The sequence below is a fragment of the Esox lucius genome, chromosome 25 (genome assembly GCF_011004845.1).
Source record: "Esox lucius isolate fEsoLuc1 chromosome 25, fEsoLuc1.pri, whole genome shotgun sequence".
NCBI lineage: Eukaryota > Metazoa > Chordata > Actinopteri > Esociformes > Esocidae > Esox > Esox lucius.
Window position 1 is genome coordinate 16277993 of NC_047593.1, and position 20942 is coordinate 16298934.

Consider the following 20942-nt stretch of genomic DNA (forward strand, 5'->3'; position numbering starts at 1 on the left):
TGGATATTCAGGTAACTGACGAGAGACCCTGAATATTTACCAAATATCTATTAAATGTGATTGCTTCACCACGTGCTGGCTCATTTGTTATGATATTAAAGTAGTAAATATAACTTTATCAACGGATATCTCATTTGCGGGCAAGTTTATCAGACTCTTGCCATTAACAACCCTCGCTAACAGCTTCACGGTGCTTATTTTATCTGTTTGGTGGGAGAGGAGTGAAACAGCTTTTCACATGAATCCACTCCAGGAGAAAGAGGGAGAAGAGGCCAGAGAGACACGAGGCCCTGGAAACACCTTTTCTGGTCTCCTTGACAAAATGACCATTGTATTTGTGTGTATGAAAACGACATAGAGAAAGTATATTTAAGTCACTGTGCGTGAAGAGTGTGTGTGTGTGTGTTAGTGTGTGAGACACAGAATGTGTGCGTTTTAATGTGCGAGAGACCATCATCATGTCGTTAGTCCACCTCGTGGATTTTCCTTTGGAATGACGTTTCTTACTCGTGGACTTGAGAGGGAAGGCCGTGTGTGGACAGATACGTACCATGGTGGTCTCAGCTATGGACCCAAAGCTGTTGATGAATATGTTGCATGAAACGTTCACGGGCGGACCTGGAGAGAGGAAACTAGCATTAGGAGAATGTGATACAGCTTAAACCGGGGCTATAATAGCATAGACATGCGTTTATACATATATACAGTATAGCCTGGTTGTGTCAGATGTCACTGCACCGTGTTGTCTACACTGATCCTGGACATGTCCCCCAAAAATAACAGCAAAAACCTTCTGTCAGCAGTAATGTCCAGAAGTGTACAGGTCATTTTAAATTTTTCCTCCAGAGTTTTGTGATATTACCCGGGACCAGGCCCGGGACAGTCGATGACATGTCCGCTGTGCTGTTCAGGGGCAACAGTAGGTTTTCAAGTGAGTCCATTGGTCCCAGGTGATCCACAATCCTGCGCCTCATTGACACCAAGTTCTGGGTGTGTGTGTGTGTGTGTGTGTGTGTGAGAATTAGGACCGGTTCAGAATAGTGTGGAGGCAAGCAATTGTATATGGCCTGTTCAAGAAGCTACTCTTTAAATAGTCATGGCAATTCTTACCTGACTGGTATTTCTGCACATGTGACAAAGAGCCAGGGTGTTGTACCTCCAGAGATAGACAGGCTTACTCGGTTGCCTCCAACCCAGGGCCAGGCCTCTGCCATCGGGGTCTGAGCCAGCGCTGGAGGCCATCAGCCCTGGGTCCTAAGTCTGGCTATCGCTAGCGTAAACACATGACTCACTGCCGGTACCTCTTGGCCAAACGGGGGAGTTCACACCGGCTGTTCTTTCCAGCTAGAATCCAACTGGCATTCTGGTGTCGGTTGCTACTGGCAACACGTAATGAAAGGGTTTCTAGAAATGTTACAGGGGCTTTCTTCCCCCTCTGGAAATCACTTTGTGGGTATTTTGTGTCCCTGATTAGCTCAGTTGGCCGAGTATGGCGCTGAAGACACCAAAGGTTGTGGGTTTGAGTCCCATGGGGGCCCCAGCGCAAACAAACATGAAAATGTAGCCACTTACTGCTGTCAGTCGCTTTGGATGAGAGCGTCTGCTAAATGACTTCGAAATGTAATTGACGCGAATATGTTAAAATGTAAATGTTCTGTGCTGCTATCAAATCTGTTGATGAGCTGAGGATAATGACTTGCTTATTGGTTAAAGAACAACAGTTACATTTAAAGGGATACTGTTGAAAATCTGCCATTTCACCACCGTTCTTGTGGTTGCCTTGCTTATTTGTCTGCCTACATTCACCGTGAAATAAATTAAAAGTAGTTGAGTATGCTACCACTCCTTAAACTTCCAGTCATTGCACACATGCAATTTAGCGTTGGCTTGCAAAACGACGTCCAACTTCCTTCATTATGCATGCATCAAAAGTTTTTCTGGGAGAATCGAAAAATGCCCTGATTGCCAGAAACTCACAGTATCCCTTTAATGCTTGGCCTGAAATGTTGTTGTCTCTGCCAGTTTCACGTGTTCTACTTCAGAACAGACCATAGACCCATACTTTACCTTTAAAGTTGGGCCTGATTCTGGCATCGTAGCCCGAGGTTCTCCCCATGAGTTTGTCCAAAAAGTCGGAGGGTGACGGGGGGTGTATCGCTCGGCCCCGGGGGTTCTCCGTCTCTTTAGACGCCACCAGACTAAAATGAGAGAGACAGGAGCGACTTCAGTAAAATGTGCAGCGACAGTCACTAATTAATGTAGCAGTGCCGCTAACGTGTTCTGACATCATAATGAATATTCAGGACTTCTCCTTTCTGGCCGAAGTAGCTGAAGCCAGACAAATGAATTTAGATTTTAAGAGACCGAGACACATGGTGGGAGGAGATACAGAGCAGGGGGGGGGGGGGGGGGCAGACAGCCTGACCAGGCATCTAACCATCTTATACCGAATGTGTTCGTAAATTATAGTTCCTCACTCCAGACCGTCCCAGCATCAATTCCATAAAAAGTCAAAAATGGCATCACTCCCACAGTCTGTTAGGTTATTTAAAATAAACTGCGGAATATAACAGGGATTCAGTGTGGCACGACTTACACATGGTGCTGAATATTTGAACGTCACTGAAATATATATAGCCGTCAATGAACGAATGGTTGAAAATCCATTTGAGATGGCATCCCAGAAGTCCTTATTCATTATCCAGAGGGAGGCTCAGGGGAGCACATGCTCGTTCACTATTAAACTGGAAGGAAACCGCTGTTTAACACTGTAGCCTCCGTCGCTAAACCCTGATCCCTGAGAGAAGGACTGGGAACCTGATCAAATACGTTCAGGTGCTTTGCCCAGATGAAGACACGAGAAAAGATCAGCAACTAAAAACTAAAAAAAAAAAAGCCTCTGGGGGGTGGGTGGCAAAGACAAGCTGGCTTTGAAACACAAAGACCGGTGACAGCGAGAATACCGCCACCAAAGCATAAACAGTGATTAACTGACAACACCGCCCTCCTCCCTGACGGAACACAGTGCCAGCACAAAGGACCTCCATCGCGTAGGATTTCCTATACGGCTGTCAGACCGCGTTGCCAGTGGAAGTGAAATCCCGCAAGGAGGAGAGTGAGTAAGAGACTGAGAGAGTGCAAGCCATTACTGTACTGTCCCACTAGCCCGGTGATTACTAAAAACATGACAGAAGCCTGGCATCCCCTCTCCCCCTCCCTTCTCCTGTCTCTCCATCTCTGTCACTCTGTCTCTCTCTCCATCTCTCTCACTCTCTGTCTGTCACGGTCAGAAAATTCAATACTGAAGCCACAATGCAAAATCAAGAGACCACTGTAACATATCAGTTTCTCTGGTTTTACTATTCATGGGTATGTGTGAGTAAAATGGACAGTTTTATTCTATAAACTACTGACATTATTTCCAAATTCCAAATAAAAATATTGTCATTTAGAGTATTTATTTGGTCAAAATAACCCAAAAATATGCATTGTTTTCAGACCTCAAATAATGCAAAGAAAACTAATTCATATTCATTTTTCAACAACAAAATACTAATGTTTTAACTTAGGAAGAGTTCAGAAATCAATATTTGGTGGAATAACCCAGATTTTCTTATCACAGCTTTCATGCGTCTTGGCATGCTCTCCACCAGTCTGTCACATTGCTGTTGGGTGACTTTATGCCACTCCTGGCACAAAACTACAAGTAGCTCAGCTTTGTTTGATGGCTTGTGACCATCCATCTTCCTCTTGATCAAATTCCAGAGGTTTTCAATGGTGATCAGGTCTGGAGATTAGGCAGGCCATGACAGTCTTGATCTGGTGGTCCTCCATAACACACCTTGAATGACCTGGTTGTGTGGCATGGAGCATTGTCCTGCTGGAAAAAACAATTCTCAGAGTTGGGAGAACATTGTCAGAGCAGAAGGAAGCAGGTATTCTTCCAGGATAACCTTGTACATGGCTTGATTCATGTGTCCTTCACAAAGACAAATCTGCCCCATTCCAGCCTTGCTGAAGCACACCCAGATCATCACCAATCCTCCACCAAATGTCACAGTGGATGCGAGACACTGTGGCTTGTAGGCCTCTCCAGGTCTCCGTCTAACCATTAGAAAACCAGATGTTGAGCAAAGCTGAACATTTTACTCATCAGCGAAGATGACCTTACTTCATTCCTCTACGGTCCAATCCTTATGGTCTTTTGCAAACTTCAGCCTGGCTCTTCTTTGCTTCTCATTGATGAAGGGCTTTTTTCTAGCTTTGCACGACTTCAGCCCTGCCCCTAGGAGCCTGTTTAGAACCGTCCTCGCCGTGCACTTCACCCCAGCTGCTGTTTGCCAGTCTTTTTGTAGGTCACTTGATGTCATCCTCTGGTGGTTGAGTGACATTCAAATGAGTTGACGGTCATCTCGGTCAGTGGACAGTCGTTCTCGTCCTCTGCCAGTCTGTAGCTTTGTTGTCCCCAATGTCTGTTGCTTGACCTTGAACCCCTGACTTTGAAACCTTCAGGATGGAAGCAACCTGACGGTCACTGTATCCATTTGCCAGTAAAGCCAGAACTGACCCTTCTTTTGCTCCCTCAAAGCTTTTCTTTTTAACTCTTTTGTCATGCTGAATAGTGAATTTTTTAATTCAAATTACCTTTGAGGTACTACTTGCACGGTTTTCCCATCCAACTGGTCCTTTTGCAAGAGTATAGTGATGACCACAGCAGTGGTTTTGATACTTTTCCTTGTTAAATTAGATTTGGTTCAGGTAATCACCTAATCAGTACCTCATTAAGTAAAATGAGGTGTGCCTGTGTTGGAATTTAACAGACACTGGAATGGAATGGCTGCCTTACATATAGAGTTGCTGATGTAAGAAAAATTAGGAGTGGTCTCTTCATTTTTTCCAGAGCTGTGTGTGTGTGTGTGTATATATAAATAAATAAGTAAAGGTTTGTGGGTACTGTAGCCACCTAGGCTACCACCACACAGCGAATGTTTCCACTTTACTGTAAGCACACACAGCTCAGTGCATGCTCTGCTCCCCCCCCAACGCATCTCGTTCCCCCGGGTGGATTACATATTAGCCGGTGCTAGCGGAGCTCTATTTCCTATCTAACACCCAGGATGAAGCAGGCGGTTATTCCCCTCTTCCTGGAGAGGGTTAGAAAGCATTTGTGATTTAATCCTGGTTCTTGGAGACTCACAGGCCGTGCAGGTTTTGGTTCCTGCCCCGCACTAATGCAAGTGCTGTAAATCAAGGTTGCGGCAAATTTTTCAGTATTGCTGTGGGGATATTAATGTGCAATCTAATTTATTACCATTTCCGGGCCATGTTTCTGTTAAACTGGTGTGAAATATTTTACTGTCTAGTCTATATGGAGTAATTTGAGTGTTAACACAGTAGGCTTATGCCATGCAATGCCCAAAACAAAACAAGCTAGTCGGTGAAAAGAGAGAGGAGAGAAAATAAAACCAATAATTACTAAAGAAGATTTAGGTCAAGAAGAACAAAATACGCCCCCGGCATGTTATGTGAATTTAAATAAGAGGGGTGTATTTTGAGCAAGCAAACCGTTGGCCGGTTAAATTAAGTCATGTTATGTGAATTTAAATAAGAGGGGTGTATTTTGAGCAAGCAAACCGTTGGCCGGTTAAATTAAGTCATGTTATGTGAATTTAAATAAAAGGGGTGTATTTTGAGCAAGCAAACCGTTGGCTGGTTAAATTAAGTCATGTTATGTGAATTCAAATAAAAGGGGTGTATTTTGAGCAAGCAAACCATTGGCCGGTTAAATTAAGTCAAAGAATCACACAGAATGGAAAAGCATGGTGACACATTTCACGAAGCCTAAATACTCAAATGTAATTTCTGGTCAATATTCCCAACATACTGTCAAAACTGCTTATATACCACTAAGTTAAAAACCTTCTCCCTTTACCTGACCAAATCAAATGTATTTTTTTTCCTGATAGTCGAGTCATGTGATCAGGCACTCAGAATGAACAGATACTGGCATCTTTAACAACCGCTACAGACACTAAAACACCTTAAACTGGGATTTTGAAATACACTAGAAAATAATATGAGCGGCTGTGACACAATTGGTTAGCCTCGGCTAACCGTGATAGGTGAAATGTCTGTGCGAGCAATTAGGATTAAGCCTTCTTCATGAGAAGTGCTGCAGAGTGGGTGCGCATGTGCTCACGCATGCATACGTGAGACCATGTTTTCCTGTGCATGCATTTTCGTCTCTGTGTCTGTGTTCCCTAGCCGTAGAGGGAGAGAAAAGGAACATGTTTCAGTATAACCATCCTCCATTTTGGGTGTCCACGGTCAGTGTCCAGAGCTGCATCCAAGCCCCAAGAGACACCCACAGATCGAGCCCAGCAAGGATTTAGTATTTACTAGTATTTTTTAGCAACATAAATAAATTAGCATTTATTTATATTATTCATAAGTATTAGTAGTATGTGTTTATATCTACAGTACAGGCCAAAAGTTTAGACACACCTTCTCATTCAATGTGTTTCCTTTATTCTCACGACTATTTACATTGTAGATTCTCACTGAAGGCATCAAAACTATGAATGAACACATTTAGGATTATGTAAAAAGTGTGAAATAACTGAAAACATGTCTTATATTCTAGTTTCTTCAAAGTACCCACCCTTTGCTCTGATTACTGCTTTGCACACTCTTGGCATTCTCTTGATGAGCTTCAAGAGGTAGTCACCTGAAATGGTTTTCCAACAGTCTTGAAGGAGTTCCCAGAGATGCTTAACACTTGTTGACCCTTTTGCCTTCACTCTGCAGTCCAGCTCACCCCAAACCATCTTGATTGGGTTCAGATCTGGTGACTGTGGAGGCCAGGTCATCTGGGGCAGGACTCCATCACTCCCCTTCTTGGTCAAATAGCCCTTACACAGCCTGGAGGTGTGTTTGGGGTCATTGTCCTGTTGAAAAATAAACGATGGTCCAACTAAACGCAAACCGGATGGGATGGCATGTCGCTGCAGGATGCTGTGGTAGCCATGCTGGTTCAGTTCAATTTTGAATAAATCCCAAACAGTGTCAACAGCAAAGCCCCCCACACCATCACACGCCATTTTCCGGACTGACTGACCTTCATTTGTTAAAGTAGTGATGGCCACTAGTTTCTCTTTACTTAGCTGATTGGTTCTTGCCATAATATCAATTCTAACAGTTGTCCAATAGGGCTGTCGGCTGTGTATCAACCTGACTTCTGCACAACACAACTGATGGTCCCAACCACTAATTAACCCTGACAAGGCACACATGTTAAGTGAAAACCATTTCAGGTGACTACCTCATGAAGCTCATGGAGAGAACACCAAGGGTTGGGAGCTCTATCAGAAAAGCAAAGGGTGGCTACTTTGAGGAATCTAAAATACAAGAAATGTTTTCAGTTATTTCACACTTTTTTGTTATTACAGTTTATTAGTGTTAATTAGTTAGTGTTAATTAGATATTGTTAGCTACACGTCCACACAGAGATGAAACTTAAATAAATTACTTTTCAGAACAATGTGGCTATATGTGGGGGGTGTGCCCGATGTGTGTGTGTGGTGATGGACCCCACCAACACTCAAAGTGCTACACAGTCCACAGTATTAAGTGTGTACCCTATTTGCATTCTGCCTTGCCAAGATAATCCACCTGACAAGTTTGGCATATCAAGATGATTACAGAGCATGGTCATTACACAGGTGCGTTGGAGACAATAAAATGCCACAGCAAAATGTGCAGCTTTGCCACAGAAGTCTTGAGTTCTGAACTGCAGCAATGTCCACTGGAACCGGTGCCAAAAAACGGAATCTTCCATAAGCAGCCTGTGACTGGCAGCAACCGCAGACCACACATTACCACGCAGACCTCTACATCTGGCTACAAATCCCGCCTACGAGATCACCTGAAAGCAGTTCGATCACCAAAACAACGGCTCAGTTCCCGGCCGCATGCGTATTAAAGCCACCAGACGCCCCCCCCCCCACAACGAAACATTTTAAGTCAAACTCAATTCAGTCAGCCTACTGCTCTGTCCTGGCTCCAGAGGGAATGTCAAAAGGCAGACAGACAGCAACATGAAATGCGCCAGAAGCTTCTATCCTTCCACGGATACACATTTCCGCCAGAGTACACATTACCATGGATACACATTACCACCACAATACACATTACCACCAGAGTACACATTTACACAGACCCACGTTACCACAGGAGTACATAATACCACTAGAGTACACAGGGGATAGTTCTGGAGGCTACAAACTACCGTCCATTAAACTGAACCGAGAAACCTCAATGACTCCGCGTACCGGACCCCTGTGGCCAGTCTCCACTGTGTTTGGCAGCCGAGATATTTTCTCAGCCCTCAGAATAACCCGGCGTATTGATAGGAGACACATTCAATAGCAGTCTTTAAAATGGGATATGGGGGGAATCCCAGGATGAATCACTCACTGTGGATGGAGCAGCTGTGTTAACTAGGAGGATGTGGGCAATTTGTTTTCTTATCCCTTGTGACAGCAGATACTGAAGGAGGATTTAAATGAGAGAAAATACTGCTGAGAGCAACGGGGTTGTCTCACACAGAGGTTTTGGCCGGATGAATCTCACCCCCCGTCGCTGGAGATAAAGGGGCCGTTGGCAAGGCCTCCCGAGAAAAGCAGGCAACCTCGACGACAGAGGACGCCCTCAGGGACCTCTACCACAGAGTGACAGCCAGTTCCCTCTCGCGGAGCTCTGTGACAGGGACACTCAGTCTCTCCCTTCTGGAGCTCCGCGACAGGGCCACAGCTTCTCCTCGGGGTCACACAGTGCCCTCGTCTCCCCATGAGCACACGAGCCGTGCCTCCGCTATGACTCACGAGTCCTTCGGGGGAGAATCGTCTGGCCGTTGTCCTCGCCTTCATCTCTCCACTGAGTACTGAGGAGCCAAAGTTGCCGCATCTCCGCCACTGACCGGGGGGAGGGGACGGACGGACGGACGGACGACACCTTCCGGCAGCTAGCAGATGGGACGGACAGGACGGACGGTTGTCATGGCAACCGCGCCCTGACCACCAGAGCGTCTATCCGCCGCGGCGGTCAGCCAAGCGGAGTGGTGGGCCGGCGGAGTCAGTCTGTTCCTGTCGGGAACCCGAACCGATCACACGGCGAGACCAACGAGAGAGAACCCCTCGGAAGCACAGTCGTCCTCATTAGGTTCTCGTCAGATTGGACACGCCTCACACAATAACGGTCACAGAGTGGACCCAAGAGAACCCTCCGGGCTCCATGGCTATTATTGGAAACGGTGCTGTGATATCCAATTCTGGGTACTTGTTTGGGATTGTTATCTGAAGCTTACGGTCTACTACACCCGCATCAGTGGAAGAGTAGAGAGGAACCTGCACCACAGACAGGGGTAGTGCACCACAGACAGGGGTAGTGCACCACAGACAGGGGTAGTGCACCACAGACAGGGGTAGTGCACCACAGACAGGGTACAATACAAGTCAATAGTCTGGTGAAGAAAAAATCTGTTTGGGCTACTACTGTGACAGGGCACACATTTCTCTCCCTCTACATGTCAGATATCAGTAATTTACCAGAGATAACACATTATCTAACTGGCCCACCGTAGAAAACTAACACACCAACCCCGTCTCTGGTCCTCTCTCTCTGACTCTCTCCCTTCTGCGAAGTCAAGGTAACATCCAGAACCTACAGCTCCCACACAGAGATAAGAGAGCGTGACACGCTGGCAGAAAGAAAGCGGGACGGAGACCAAAGAGCCTCAGGATGAAGAAGGGGGGGGTGGGGGGGGGCTAAGAGTGCTTCCCTGCCTTCCTCTCACCCTGTGCCTTCTTTCTGGTGGAGAGGGACAGGCGGGGGGGTTGGACAAGCAGACAGCCAACTGAGATTAACCGAAAGCAACAGTGCACAGGCTAGCTTTGAGAAAGAGAATAAGAGAAAGAGGAGGAGGGAGGCCGGGTGGGGAGAGAGAGAGAGAAAGTGGGGGTGGGGGTGAGGGTTTAACTAGCACAGACCCCCCCCCGCATCTCTGCACTGATAAATAAGCAGGACAGATGTGCACTCACACTGTGCACTCACAGTCAGATACAGAATAATGGAGCATCTCACGAAGCATGCACAAAAACGTGCGCGCAAACACACACACACACACACACACAGGCCTGCTGTCACGTCCTCAGATGCTCACGTGACCCACATGCCAACGCTCAAAGAAGCACCTACATTTCGGTGAAACGGGGATGTGACGTGGGCGGGTCGGGGACGTGATGTGGGAGGGTCGGGGATGTGACGTGGGCGGGTCAGGGGTGTGACGTGGGCGGGTCAGGGGTGTGACGTGGGCGGGTCAGGGGTGTGACGTGGGCGGGTCAGGGGTGTGACGTGGGCGGGTCGGGGACGTGATGTGGGCGGGTTGGGGATGTGACGTGGGCGGGTCAGGGACGTGATCTTCGTAGCCCGACGGGGGCATGAGATTAGCTAGCCCCGCCTTTGGCTTCACGATCGGTGTTAGGGTCAATAGGACATTCCCTCTGGGACAACCAGTTAGGACGTCGACATGCTACCTGCACAGTAACATCAGTAGCAGACGTCGCCACACCTACACTCGGACAACACAGACACTGTGAAAACAACATATATAAAGAAATGACATTGACTGTCACATTGATTGATGAAAAATTTGGCATATTATTTCTTCCCCATCAATTTTAACTGAATTCACGTCTGACTGTGTACATGTGTGCGACAGGGAGGTGTATCCCAATGACACATTGTTGCCAGTCTCTTTCATCATCTCTGACACAATAATACCACAAATTCTTTCATGTAGCCGTTATATTTCCCTAAACAAATTCCCACATTGTGTTATGTTCATGAATTATAGCACTCGAACTCTAGGCTCCTCCGTCTTGACAAAACACAATACAATTATGAATACAAACCACAACAAGCCACACATAATTAAAAAACAAAAACGGCAACAGCAGCATGGTGTCAATTATTTACATTGTGAATTAGTGTGGAATTTTATGGTTTCACCTTTTCGTAATTCTAACGGAAAACCGAAAGCAAAAGCAACCTTCCGTTAAGGTTAAACATTAAGGAAAATGTTAATCCGCCACTTGCCCTAGTTACACTATTTCACTATTTACTACTTGATAAGCACTTTCCAAAGGTAATTCTGCTATCACACTTGAGTACAGTGAACCAACAAACCACCAAACAAAATGCCAGCTACGATGTAGAGAACCCCACCAGGGAGAGTCGGCGTTACAAAGAAAAACGGAGTGGAAAAAACAGAGAGGAACAAAAAGATAATGAGACGGAGTGAAACAACGGGAGAGAGAGGGAGACAGTTGTTAGAGAGAGAGGAGAGAAAGGGAGAGAGCAAAAGAGAGGGAGGGACAGATGGGAGGACTAGTAACAGACAAGCAAACACAGCTAGTAGGCGGTATATCCTTCCACATGGATTCCTTCAGTCCAGTCTCCCTTAGTAGCCGGTGGGTTTGTACAACACCTCCGTGGCGTTCGCGCAAACCAAACCACGTCTGTCACGTCTGTGTCACAGGCACCCGCGATATCTACGCAATTAGTGACTGTTGCTTAGTGACTAACTAAAATGTCCCCGACGTTGTTTACGGTAATTTAATCTATGTATCTGAAAATAAATGATGCATGAATTATAACAACAGCAAATACACACTATACATTGTTTGAATGGAAAATGCATGCCCACAGAGTTAAGCCAATGTGTCTATATCTTATCAATAATGTAAAAGGAAATATTCTTAAAAAGGTAAGCTACACATTTGACATTAGACACGAAATCTAAAAGAATAGTCTGACATTTCAAATGTGCGATGAACAGAGATTATTTAAGTACATAAATATTACGGTAATAAGGCCAACAGGTGACACAATGAACTTTGGTGAAGGAATGTGTCAGGTAGAGTAGTTTGTTCTCAATGTAAGTCATTATCGTAGGAAACATTTTGATAAGAGAAATTTAAATGAACCATTACACAATCCATATTACCTTCAATACATTGTGGGAATCAATGGCTTTCGGCGTTTACGTGGAAAACTAGACATTATTTAAACACCTGCAATTAAACTTTAATATTGCCTTAGGCTAAAATTACCGGAGGACACTGACTGGAAGGAATTTCATTTTAGCCCTCTATGTTACTGTACCAGAAATTATATTTTTCCTGTGTGTGCCTGTCAATGCCATGTTAGAAAATGTGAAACAAGAAAGTATAACCCATCATACAGAACTATGTAGTCTAGATCCCTGAAGCATGAAGGGGACCTAGCTGAACAGCCGAGCTTCTGAAAAGCATGGCTCACTCCTACTTAACCATATGGTGAGAGTGTGTGCGTGGGTCTCTGCGTGTGAATCCCTTCTTAGCGTCACAAGTCACTTGGCTGCAGTCAGATGTCTCGTCTAGTCAAGTCCCCATTAGCCCTGGGAGCATGCACGGGTGACGGAGGAACAAAGAAGGAGAAAGAGAGAGGGACAAAACACACTCACATTAAATTAGAAGCAATGCATCAACCAGGCAGGTTAGTTTGGTAAGAAGGTTTAGCCATAGCAACGGTCGCCCCCAAGCTCCTCTGTGCAGGACGTCAGTGTACTATGTGGAAAATGGTAATGGTGGCCATTTTGAATTAAACCTTAACTTTTAACCTCCAGAGTTGCTACCTACATTTTTGGACCAATGAATCAATACTATGCAGCCGATGATTCTTAAGGACTACAAATGATAAATGACTCGGGTTTACTGTTCTCATCTGGACCCAAAACATCTCCTTGTTTAACTCTGTTAAGAAAGTAAATGTAAACGATCTAAAGCCACAGAACATGGATTAAAATATAATTTACATGTCCTGGATGTTAAATATAATTTCCAAATCTCTCTCTTCAGCCTGAACCCTCAGCTTTTTGTGGCAGCAGAGGCGGGGGGGGGGTATGCTTTGTTATCATTTCAACTGACGATTCCCCACTTTAACTTCCCACTTTATTTCAGCATGTCTGGGGAAAGCTCCACACCACGCTGTAAGACAGACGGGGGATATCTGGCCAGCAAACCTTGATTTGAAATGTGCTTCATCCATGACGGTTACTCATGAATTCTATAGTAATATGGGGTGCACTTGGGTGCTAGGCTTGGTCATGAAGACAGGACTGAAGAGGCCACGGCAGCCTTGACTCAGTGCAGGGAACAGACATTATTCTCCTACTCTGAATAAACTGACCTCATAAACATTTCTAGACGTGAACATGTTTCATCATGTCCGGACAACAACAGGCTACACTGATAGCTCTCCCAAAAGTATAATGTCTGTCTTAAATATTTCAAGAGGTTTTGATCATGAAAAAATTCAGCAATCCACACTAGATATCAAAAACATCTGCTGGTATAAACAGTCATTTGGGCTTGTTTACACCATCAGGCATTTAGGACCTCCACTGTGGACGGGGAGTTTTCCTCATTGAGAAATCTGGCTTTGCGATCTACCATCTATTGGCAGCAAGGGTTTGACATGGTGCTGTAATTTCTTCCAGCTCCCATCAAGAGCAGCACCTTTCAGAATCTGACAATTATCTTGGGGGGGGGGGGGGGGGGGGGGCTCTACCTCGAGAGTGTGATGGCAGTGCGAACACAAAATAATTCGCTGTACATTTCACAAAATGCATTGTAATGTCAACAGTCCATCGGTTCCTGGGTCTCCCATAGTTCTTCAGCGGAGGTCGTGAGCTGTCTGATGAAGGGCCAGAGATATCACCCACAGCGAAGATGGTACAACTGTTTGCTTGTGTCTTCCATCCCTGGTAACCCCTCTTCCTGTAAGTCTCATCGGCTCATGACGGACAGACCCTGAGTCCACAATCTATTTTAGAGTCCCTCCCCGAACCATGTAGATGTCTGCATCTCTTTCCGACAGCATTTGCTCAGTCTGTAGTCAGGGAGGTTAACCTCCTCCTGTACCGCCCCTCCCGTTCCACCTGACAGAAACATGGATTACCCAGGAGAACACGGCTACTTATCTGACTCTACCGTAGGGTCCCTTATAGTCTGTGAGCATCTGTTCATTGTGGTGGCGGCACGGAGCTGCGCCCTTCTGGAGTATCTACTGCCAAAGCTGCTTTCTATCACTCAAAGCCTCGGCCCCGTCCCTGGGAAACTCTGTTTAATCTGTGTGTGGGGCCGTGCATGCATGCGAGTGAGCATAGGAGTGTGTGTGTGTGTATGTATGTGTGGGAGCCCTTAGGGGTCTCCAGAGTAATTGGAGCAGATGAAGTCCAACAGAATATCCCGTATCCAGCCTGCCTCTACTGCAATTAACATGAACCCCCCCCCCCCCTCAGATTGCTGGATCTGCTTTCATTCATTTTCTGCTTCATGTTCTTGCAGTACTCAACAGTGCAAGTCAAGACAATGTGGGGGGAGACACACGTCACTTAACGTTGGGTTGTGTAACTAGATGTGTTTTATTTGCTACACGTTTTCCATGTCCCCTAACCCTTGCCCTAACATTCATCTCAACGTCCTGAACCTTCATGCCTAAACATAACCTAAATGCTTCAGCCCTGAAAAAAAACTTGTGGGGACAATTCCACATTGTCAGGCTTTGCAACTGAATAGTAGAACCCAGATCTCTCACACACAGTTTCCCTCTCCCCCTCTCCCCGTCTCCCCCTCTCCCCTTTTGATGACAGTAGTAAACAGAGTGCTTCAGCAAAGTTCAGCCCTATTTGCAATATTCGCGAGCTCAACATCAGAAGACAGACATGACAAATTCACAACGATGCACGATCAGCATCTCAAATTGGACGTCTCTTTTTGGGCACCCCAACTCCCAGCACGCCCCCCCCCCCCCCCACAACAGCCCACGCTGCGACGACCATCAGATGAAGCCTGACATTAACCGCTTTATTTAACCGCTCCCCCTCCATCTGAGCGCTGAGCTGGGGGTTCGGGCCAGTCCGTCACAAGGGGGGACACGTGAAGAAAATTCCACAGATTTGGACACATGGCCTGGCTTCAAACTTGGGCGAGGTGGAAAGTACAGCGCATGCCCGAATCAACCATGTTCCACGGTCCAGAAGGTAGGCCGTAAGGGTCTATCGGGGTTGGACAGTCCTCGTTATCCTGTGTTGACGAAGACCAATTTCATACAAACATTTACGTCGCCTCTCAAGCGATGGATCTCCTCGGCTAAATAACGGAGCAGACCTCACCTGAAAGCAAATCTCACCCCCCCTTACACATTTTTGTCTTTTTATTCAAGTAATGGTAGCCTGTTGTTAGCCCCCACATGTACTAACACACACACCCAAACAAACACACAGAGCCAAACTCAACACACACGAGCACGCGCACACACAAAACATAAACAGCAAATAGAACACACAAAAAAGCTAATGACTACTACATTGTGCAGTAGTGGAATGAAATGAAATATTTGGCTTCCATACAGCAAGACGCACTTCCATTTTCTATCAGTTGTCGGGGTCTTAGTTGGTGCCTGAGCGAATCTGTCAACAGCCGTATATTACATTTACAAACCAGAAAACCTCCTACATTGTCCAGCATCTCAGTCTGGTCGGGACTAAATAGGTTGTATTTCTCATACCAATTGTATATCTGCATTGCCTGTAGGGAAAATCCATTCCAGACACCATCCATACACTTTGCTTGGTTGGACGGTTTCACGGAAGGTTGCTTTGGCTTTTTAAATATCTCAGCTCAACCTCTAACTTGTTCCAAAGGGTCGACTATTCTCCATAAATGCATAATATTAAATATGACACTTTACTATTACTATTAGATATTGTTATTCCATTTAGTTCTCCTAAATACATTCACCCACATGCGTGTGCATGCACAGACGCCAGCTGAAAATGCTTGTTTTAATCGCATCCTAGGCTAGATTGAAAACACAGACATGTGCGCACACACACACACACACACTTCCAGGGAACTCTTCTTCTATGAGCTATATGCTCTTGACTCGGCCTGCTGGTCCACTGACTGCATCACTCCGGAAAGGACCGGCACAATTAACCTCCCGTTGCCAGATGTTCTGATGTATAGCCGGCAAGCTGACACACACGGGGAGGATTTGGGATTGATGAACTCATCAAGACCTCTGTGTGAATCTTCAGCTGACTCCCCCGGGGCGTCCTGACCTCTTGAACTCAAACGGCTTGTGTCCTTTTGAACCCTGTCCGCTGAGGTCACTGATTAGGGTGCACAGGGATTGAAGGGAGGCTTTGGAAGGGGGGGGGGGGGTGTACATTGGGGGGCAAGGCCATGCTTCACTTGTTTTAAGAAAATCAATACTTCATTTTACGTGCAGGTTTACACACTATGCATATAACAGAACTGGATATAACAGAACTTCAACAGACAAGCAGTGATTTTTGAATCCTAAATACTAGTGTCAACTTAATGAACTGAAGTCTCTCTATCAAACACACCCACACACACCATTACATCCATTTACGTGATAGTCTACCTTCCAGATCTGTCTAAATAATGGACTAATTGTGTTTGCCCGACTGGTGCGCCACAACATCAATACAAACCTCCGCTAGCCTAACAATCAATCTTCACAGAGATATGGGCTCCCTAGGACATCGATACAGTCTGAGTCACCATTCCCCATCATATCTCGCAAACACACAGACACACACTCACACGGCCTGACTTGCTGCATGATATCACTAAAAATGTAATATCCTCTTTCTTCCGCACTTCAGCTTCACATCCGCCATGTGATGCAGAAAACCCATCCAAACTCATAGCCGTGTTGATCTTCAGGGGTACCATAAGGAGCGGTGGGGTACGGGTTGATCTTCAGGGGTACTATATGGAGCGGTGGGGTACGGGTTGATCTTCAGGGGTACTATATGGAGCGGTGGGGTGCGGGTTGATCTTCAGGGGTACTATATGGAGCGGTGGGGTGCGGGTTGATCTTCAGGGGTACTATAAGGAGCGGTGGGGTACGGGTTGATCTTCAGGGGTACTATAAGGAGCGGTAGGGTACGGGTTGATCTTCAGGGGAACTATAAGGACCGGTAGGGTACGGGTTGATCTTCAGGGGTACTATAAGGAGCGGTAGGGTACGGGTTGATCTTCAGGGGTACTATAAGGAGCGGTGGGGTACAAGCTGTGTCTCTCCCCGGTCTGACTCCAGTGACAAGTGACAAAACAGTGGGCCACTTTATCGACTCTGACGTGTTCTCCTCTCCGTGGTGTACGGGTTGATCTTCAGGGGTACTATATGGAGCGGTGGGGTACGGGTTGATCTTCAGGGGTACTATATGGAGCGGTGGGGTACGGGTTGATCTTCAGGGGTACTATAAGGAGCGGTGTACCCCTGAAGATCGCTTACTTGGGTAAGCGTCATTTTGCAAAACCCACAATGACCACGTCGTCTCACAAAACATGAGATATTAGAGTCGAGATATTTCATAGCATCTCTTTAGACTGGTGAGGCCCAGGCATAAAATAATTAAAATCTGATTGCCGGCGGAATTATATTTTTTAAAAACCTCCCTCGCAATCCTTGCTTCCTTGGCGTCCGCCTGAGTGTCAAGCAGGCTCACGTTAAACCCCTCTTGGGCTTCACCCGCCTTGCATTTGGTGCCTGTCAAACACACAGTGGGATTGAACACTCCGCTACAGCGCCAGCAGAGAAGCCCTTCAGATGAGCTCCACCACGGTATAACTGGAGAAACAATCCATCTAAGTCGCTAAGTAAAATATACTACTAGCACATAAGGCTAAAGGCTAACAAATCCAGTTACCTGGCACAGCATACATTCCCCTGAAAAATGCAACGTTGCGGTAAAAGATTCGGAATTACGTGATTCTTTTTCATGCTCTATATCCGAGACAGCTGACTTCGTCATTCGTCCAAGCCATGCAGATACCTGGTCCGAGAGACAGATGGCATTCGACGTCGTTTTGTGGCGGTAAACTATTGCCTTCTCTTTCCCTCAGCTCAAGCTGTGTCTCTCCCCGGTCTGACTCCAGTGACAAGTGACAAAACAGTGGGCCACTTTATCGACTCTGACGTGTTCTCCTCTCCGTGGTGTCAGGTTGTGTGCTCGTCACAACAGTGATATTAACTTCAGGGTCAGGCCTTTACTCAGGCCGAGACACGCACCGGAGTGCAAGTACACATGAATGCAAACCAACAGACGCACATACATACCTTTGATGTTATACACACGTCTGGCTTATAAATATCACATTATCCTCCGCAAAGACAAAAGCGATCGCTTATATCGCTGACGCCTAGAAGCGGCCCCTGACAATGCGTAGCCTGCAGACAGAATCACAGAATCCAGACAAATTGAACAATATCCGGTAATGTATTGCATACTGTGCGTGTGTCTATTGCTGTGTACTTCAGATTATGGATATTACTTATCCCACAAATCCAATGACCGATGCTAATTATGCCGAACGCCAAAGCCGGCTCAGCACCTCGCTGCGCCAGCGCGGCCGGGGGTGTCGGACGCCACGCCATGACCTCACACGGAGGTGCATGGACGCGGGGGGGGGGGAGGACTACAGCCACGGCTCAGCTGTTTGGGACTCACTCAGATGGCCGACTCACAGGCACGAAGACGGGGACATTCATGGATGAAGAGATGGCCAAGGCAAGACGACGTGAATACCTGTGGCTAGCCATCTGGCTTGTTTACTTCCTCACTGACCATAATCCCTCAGGTCATGTATTTCAGGGATTCATATAACCCCAGTATACAAATATTTCACTCAATATTTACAGAAATTGACAATAGTCCTTAAGTTTGATTATTCAAATATGTTTCACAACACAACATAATGTGCAAGGGCTAATTTCATAGAAGAATTTCTAAAGCAACTTTTATCAAATCAATCATATGTATTTATAAAGACCTTTTCACATCAGCAGTTGTCAAAAAGCGCTTTTACAAAACACCCATCCTGAAACCCCAAGGAGCAACCAACAACAGTGTTGAAGCACAGTGGCTAGGAAAAACTCCCTAAAAGGGGCTAATAGCTTTAGGAAAAAACCTAAAGAGGAACCAGGCTCGGAGGGGTGACCAGTACTATTATGGCTGTGCCGGGAGAATATTTTAAGACTACAAATTGTAATAATTAGTAAATGCATTTGGTCTGTGTCCAGAGCCTATAAAACCTATGGAGGGGCAGCAATGAGTCTTTCGAGCCTGGTACTGAGGATGTGGACAAAGACCTCATGTCCTCAAGTTTAAACGGAGCAGGAGACATGTAAAAGGATTTACAGTGGAGAAGAAGAACTGACAGTGGCCCCCCGGCACAATAATATAGCAGTGTAAAAGCTTGGTGCTGAGACGGGGGTCCAGTGACACTGTGGCCCTATCTGGGGGAGGCCCTGGACAGGGCCCAAAAGGGCAGGAAATCATCCACCCACAATGCCAAGCATCAAGCAAAGGGACACCAACTAACCGCAACCACCCTGAAATGAGGGCTGAGTATTGCCAGCAGACTTCACCTGAATTGCACAATGGGTGCAACTGAGAGACAACAACAAGCCAGTGACTCCGCCCCCAAATGGTATTGGCGAGAGAGCATCCCAGTGGCAATGAGAGCCCATCTGGCAAGACAGCAAGGGTGGACATATCTCTTAGGTCTTGCAAAGCAAATACTTCACAGCTTAAACCATATGTTCTTATCTATTTGATTTCATTTGTGATCAATTTAAGTGATAATTGTACCCATTTAGTTTGTTTCAGTTACTATGATACAAATACATACTGAAACAAAATAAGATAATATTCTATAATGGAGTATCAAATATTATGTTTTTATCTTTTAATCTATCAAAAGCTTGTTTTGTCTCACTATATGTAGTGAAAACATGAAGGGTCTGTAAAATGCATGTGGAAGCCTGATGAATAACAATAACAGCTGTGACATGGGTAACAACCAACCTACTCCCCAATCCATCGCTTCACACTCACACTTGGGTCTTTACATTCATTTTCAGTCAACAAGCCATAAAAAAGCTTTAAAACCGATACGTGTTGACATTCTAAATATATTTCAAGCACAACGATTCCTTGCACTGGGCAGTGCTTGTTTTTCTCCCATGAACAGACATTGAGTGAAGGAAGGGAGGGATTTCGTTTGCCCCCGTCGGCTATTGTTTGCAGATTTGCTAGATGAGATGATCATATTCCTCACACCGCATTCACACACAGACCCAAAAACACCAAACTGTTATAATACATTTGTCATTCGAACCCAGAAGTGCTTTCTAGTTATTTAGCCAAAGAATCATATTTAGGCAGCACTACAAAGCTGTGACTATAACAGCAGAGTGGTCCAAGCGATGGCACAATAACTTCGTATATTCATTGATAGCTGTTGAAAAGCTGAACGACAAAAGTTAATGTTAAACTTTGTAAAAACACGTTTCAAACTGGTCCGAAACAGAAAACCATAGATATTAGTTTGATGTTTAGCACTGTTTAGTCTACACACCCCTGTTAAAATGCCAGGTTCTTGTGATGTAAAAGAATGAGACAAAGATAAAACATGTCAGAACTTTTTCCACCTTTAATGTGACCTATAACGTGAACAATTAAATTGAAAAACAAACTGAAAACTTTGAGAGGGAAAAATGAAAATAAAAAAACTCACAATAACCTGGTTGCATGAGTGAAGAACATCATGTTTCAGAGGAAAACGCTCAGCTTTTACATTGTAAAATACCGGTATATTATAATTCTCATAATATACCGGTACAGACAGGTGACAAATTTAAGTAAAAACCTGAATAAATGAGTGGGGAAAAATAACTAATGTAAACGCATCCCATCCATGCGTACTGCATGATACAAATAAGCCATTAACAACCTATCA

General features: G+C 45.5%; 1 protein-coding gene across 4 annotated transcripts in view; it reads right to left on the minus strand.

The window, feature by feature from the left end:
* Positions 1 to 20942, minus strand: part of glra3 (glycine receptor, alpha 3) — a 56730-nt gene that overhangs the window by 27474 nt on the left and 8314 nt on the right. For 2 of the 4 annotated variants that reach the window (XR_003778094.2, XM_029118182.2), the window contains exons 2-3: positions 2068 to 2198; positions 551 to 618 (exon numbers count right to left, since the gene is read on the minus strand). Coding sequence is in view for 3 of the 4 variants with exons in the window: in XM_029118182.2 (XP_028974015.1) it covers positions 551 to 618; positions 2068 to 2198 (199 nt within the window). In the remaining variant the exon portion in view is untranslated. Of the gene's footprint in view, positions 1 to 550; positions 619 to 2067; positions 2199 to 2596; positions 3106 to 12389; positions 12409 to 20942 lie in introns of those variants that run through there. The other 2 variants (XM_034291084.1, XM_029118183.2) reach the window with 2 other exon arrangements.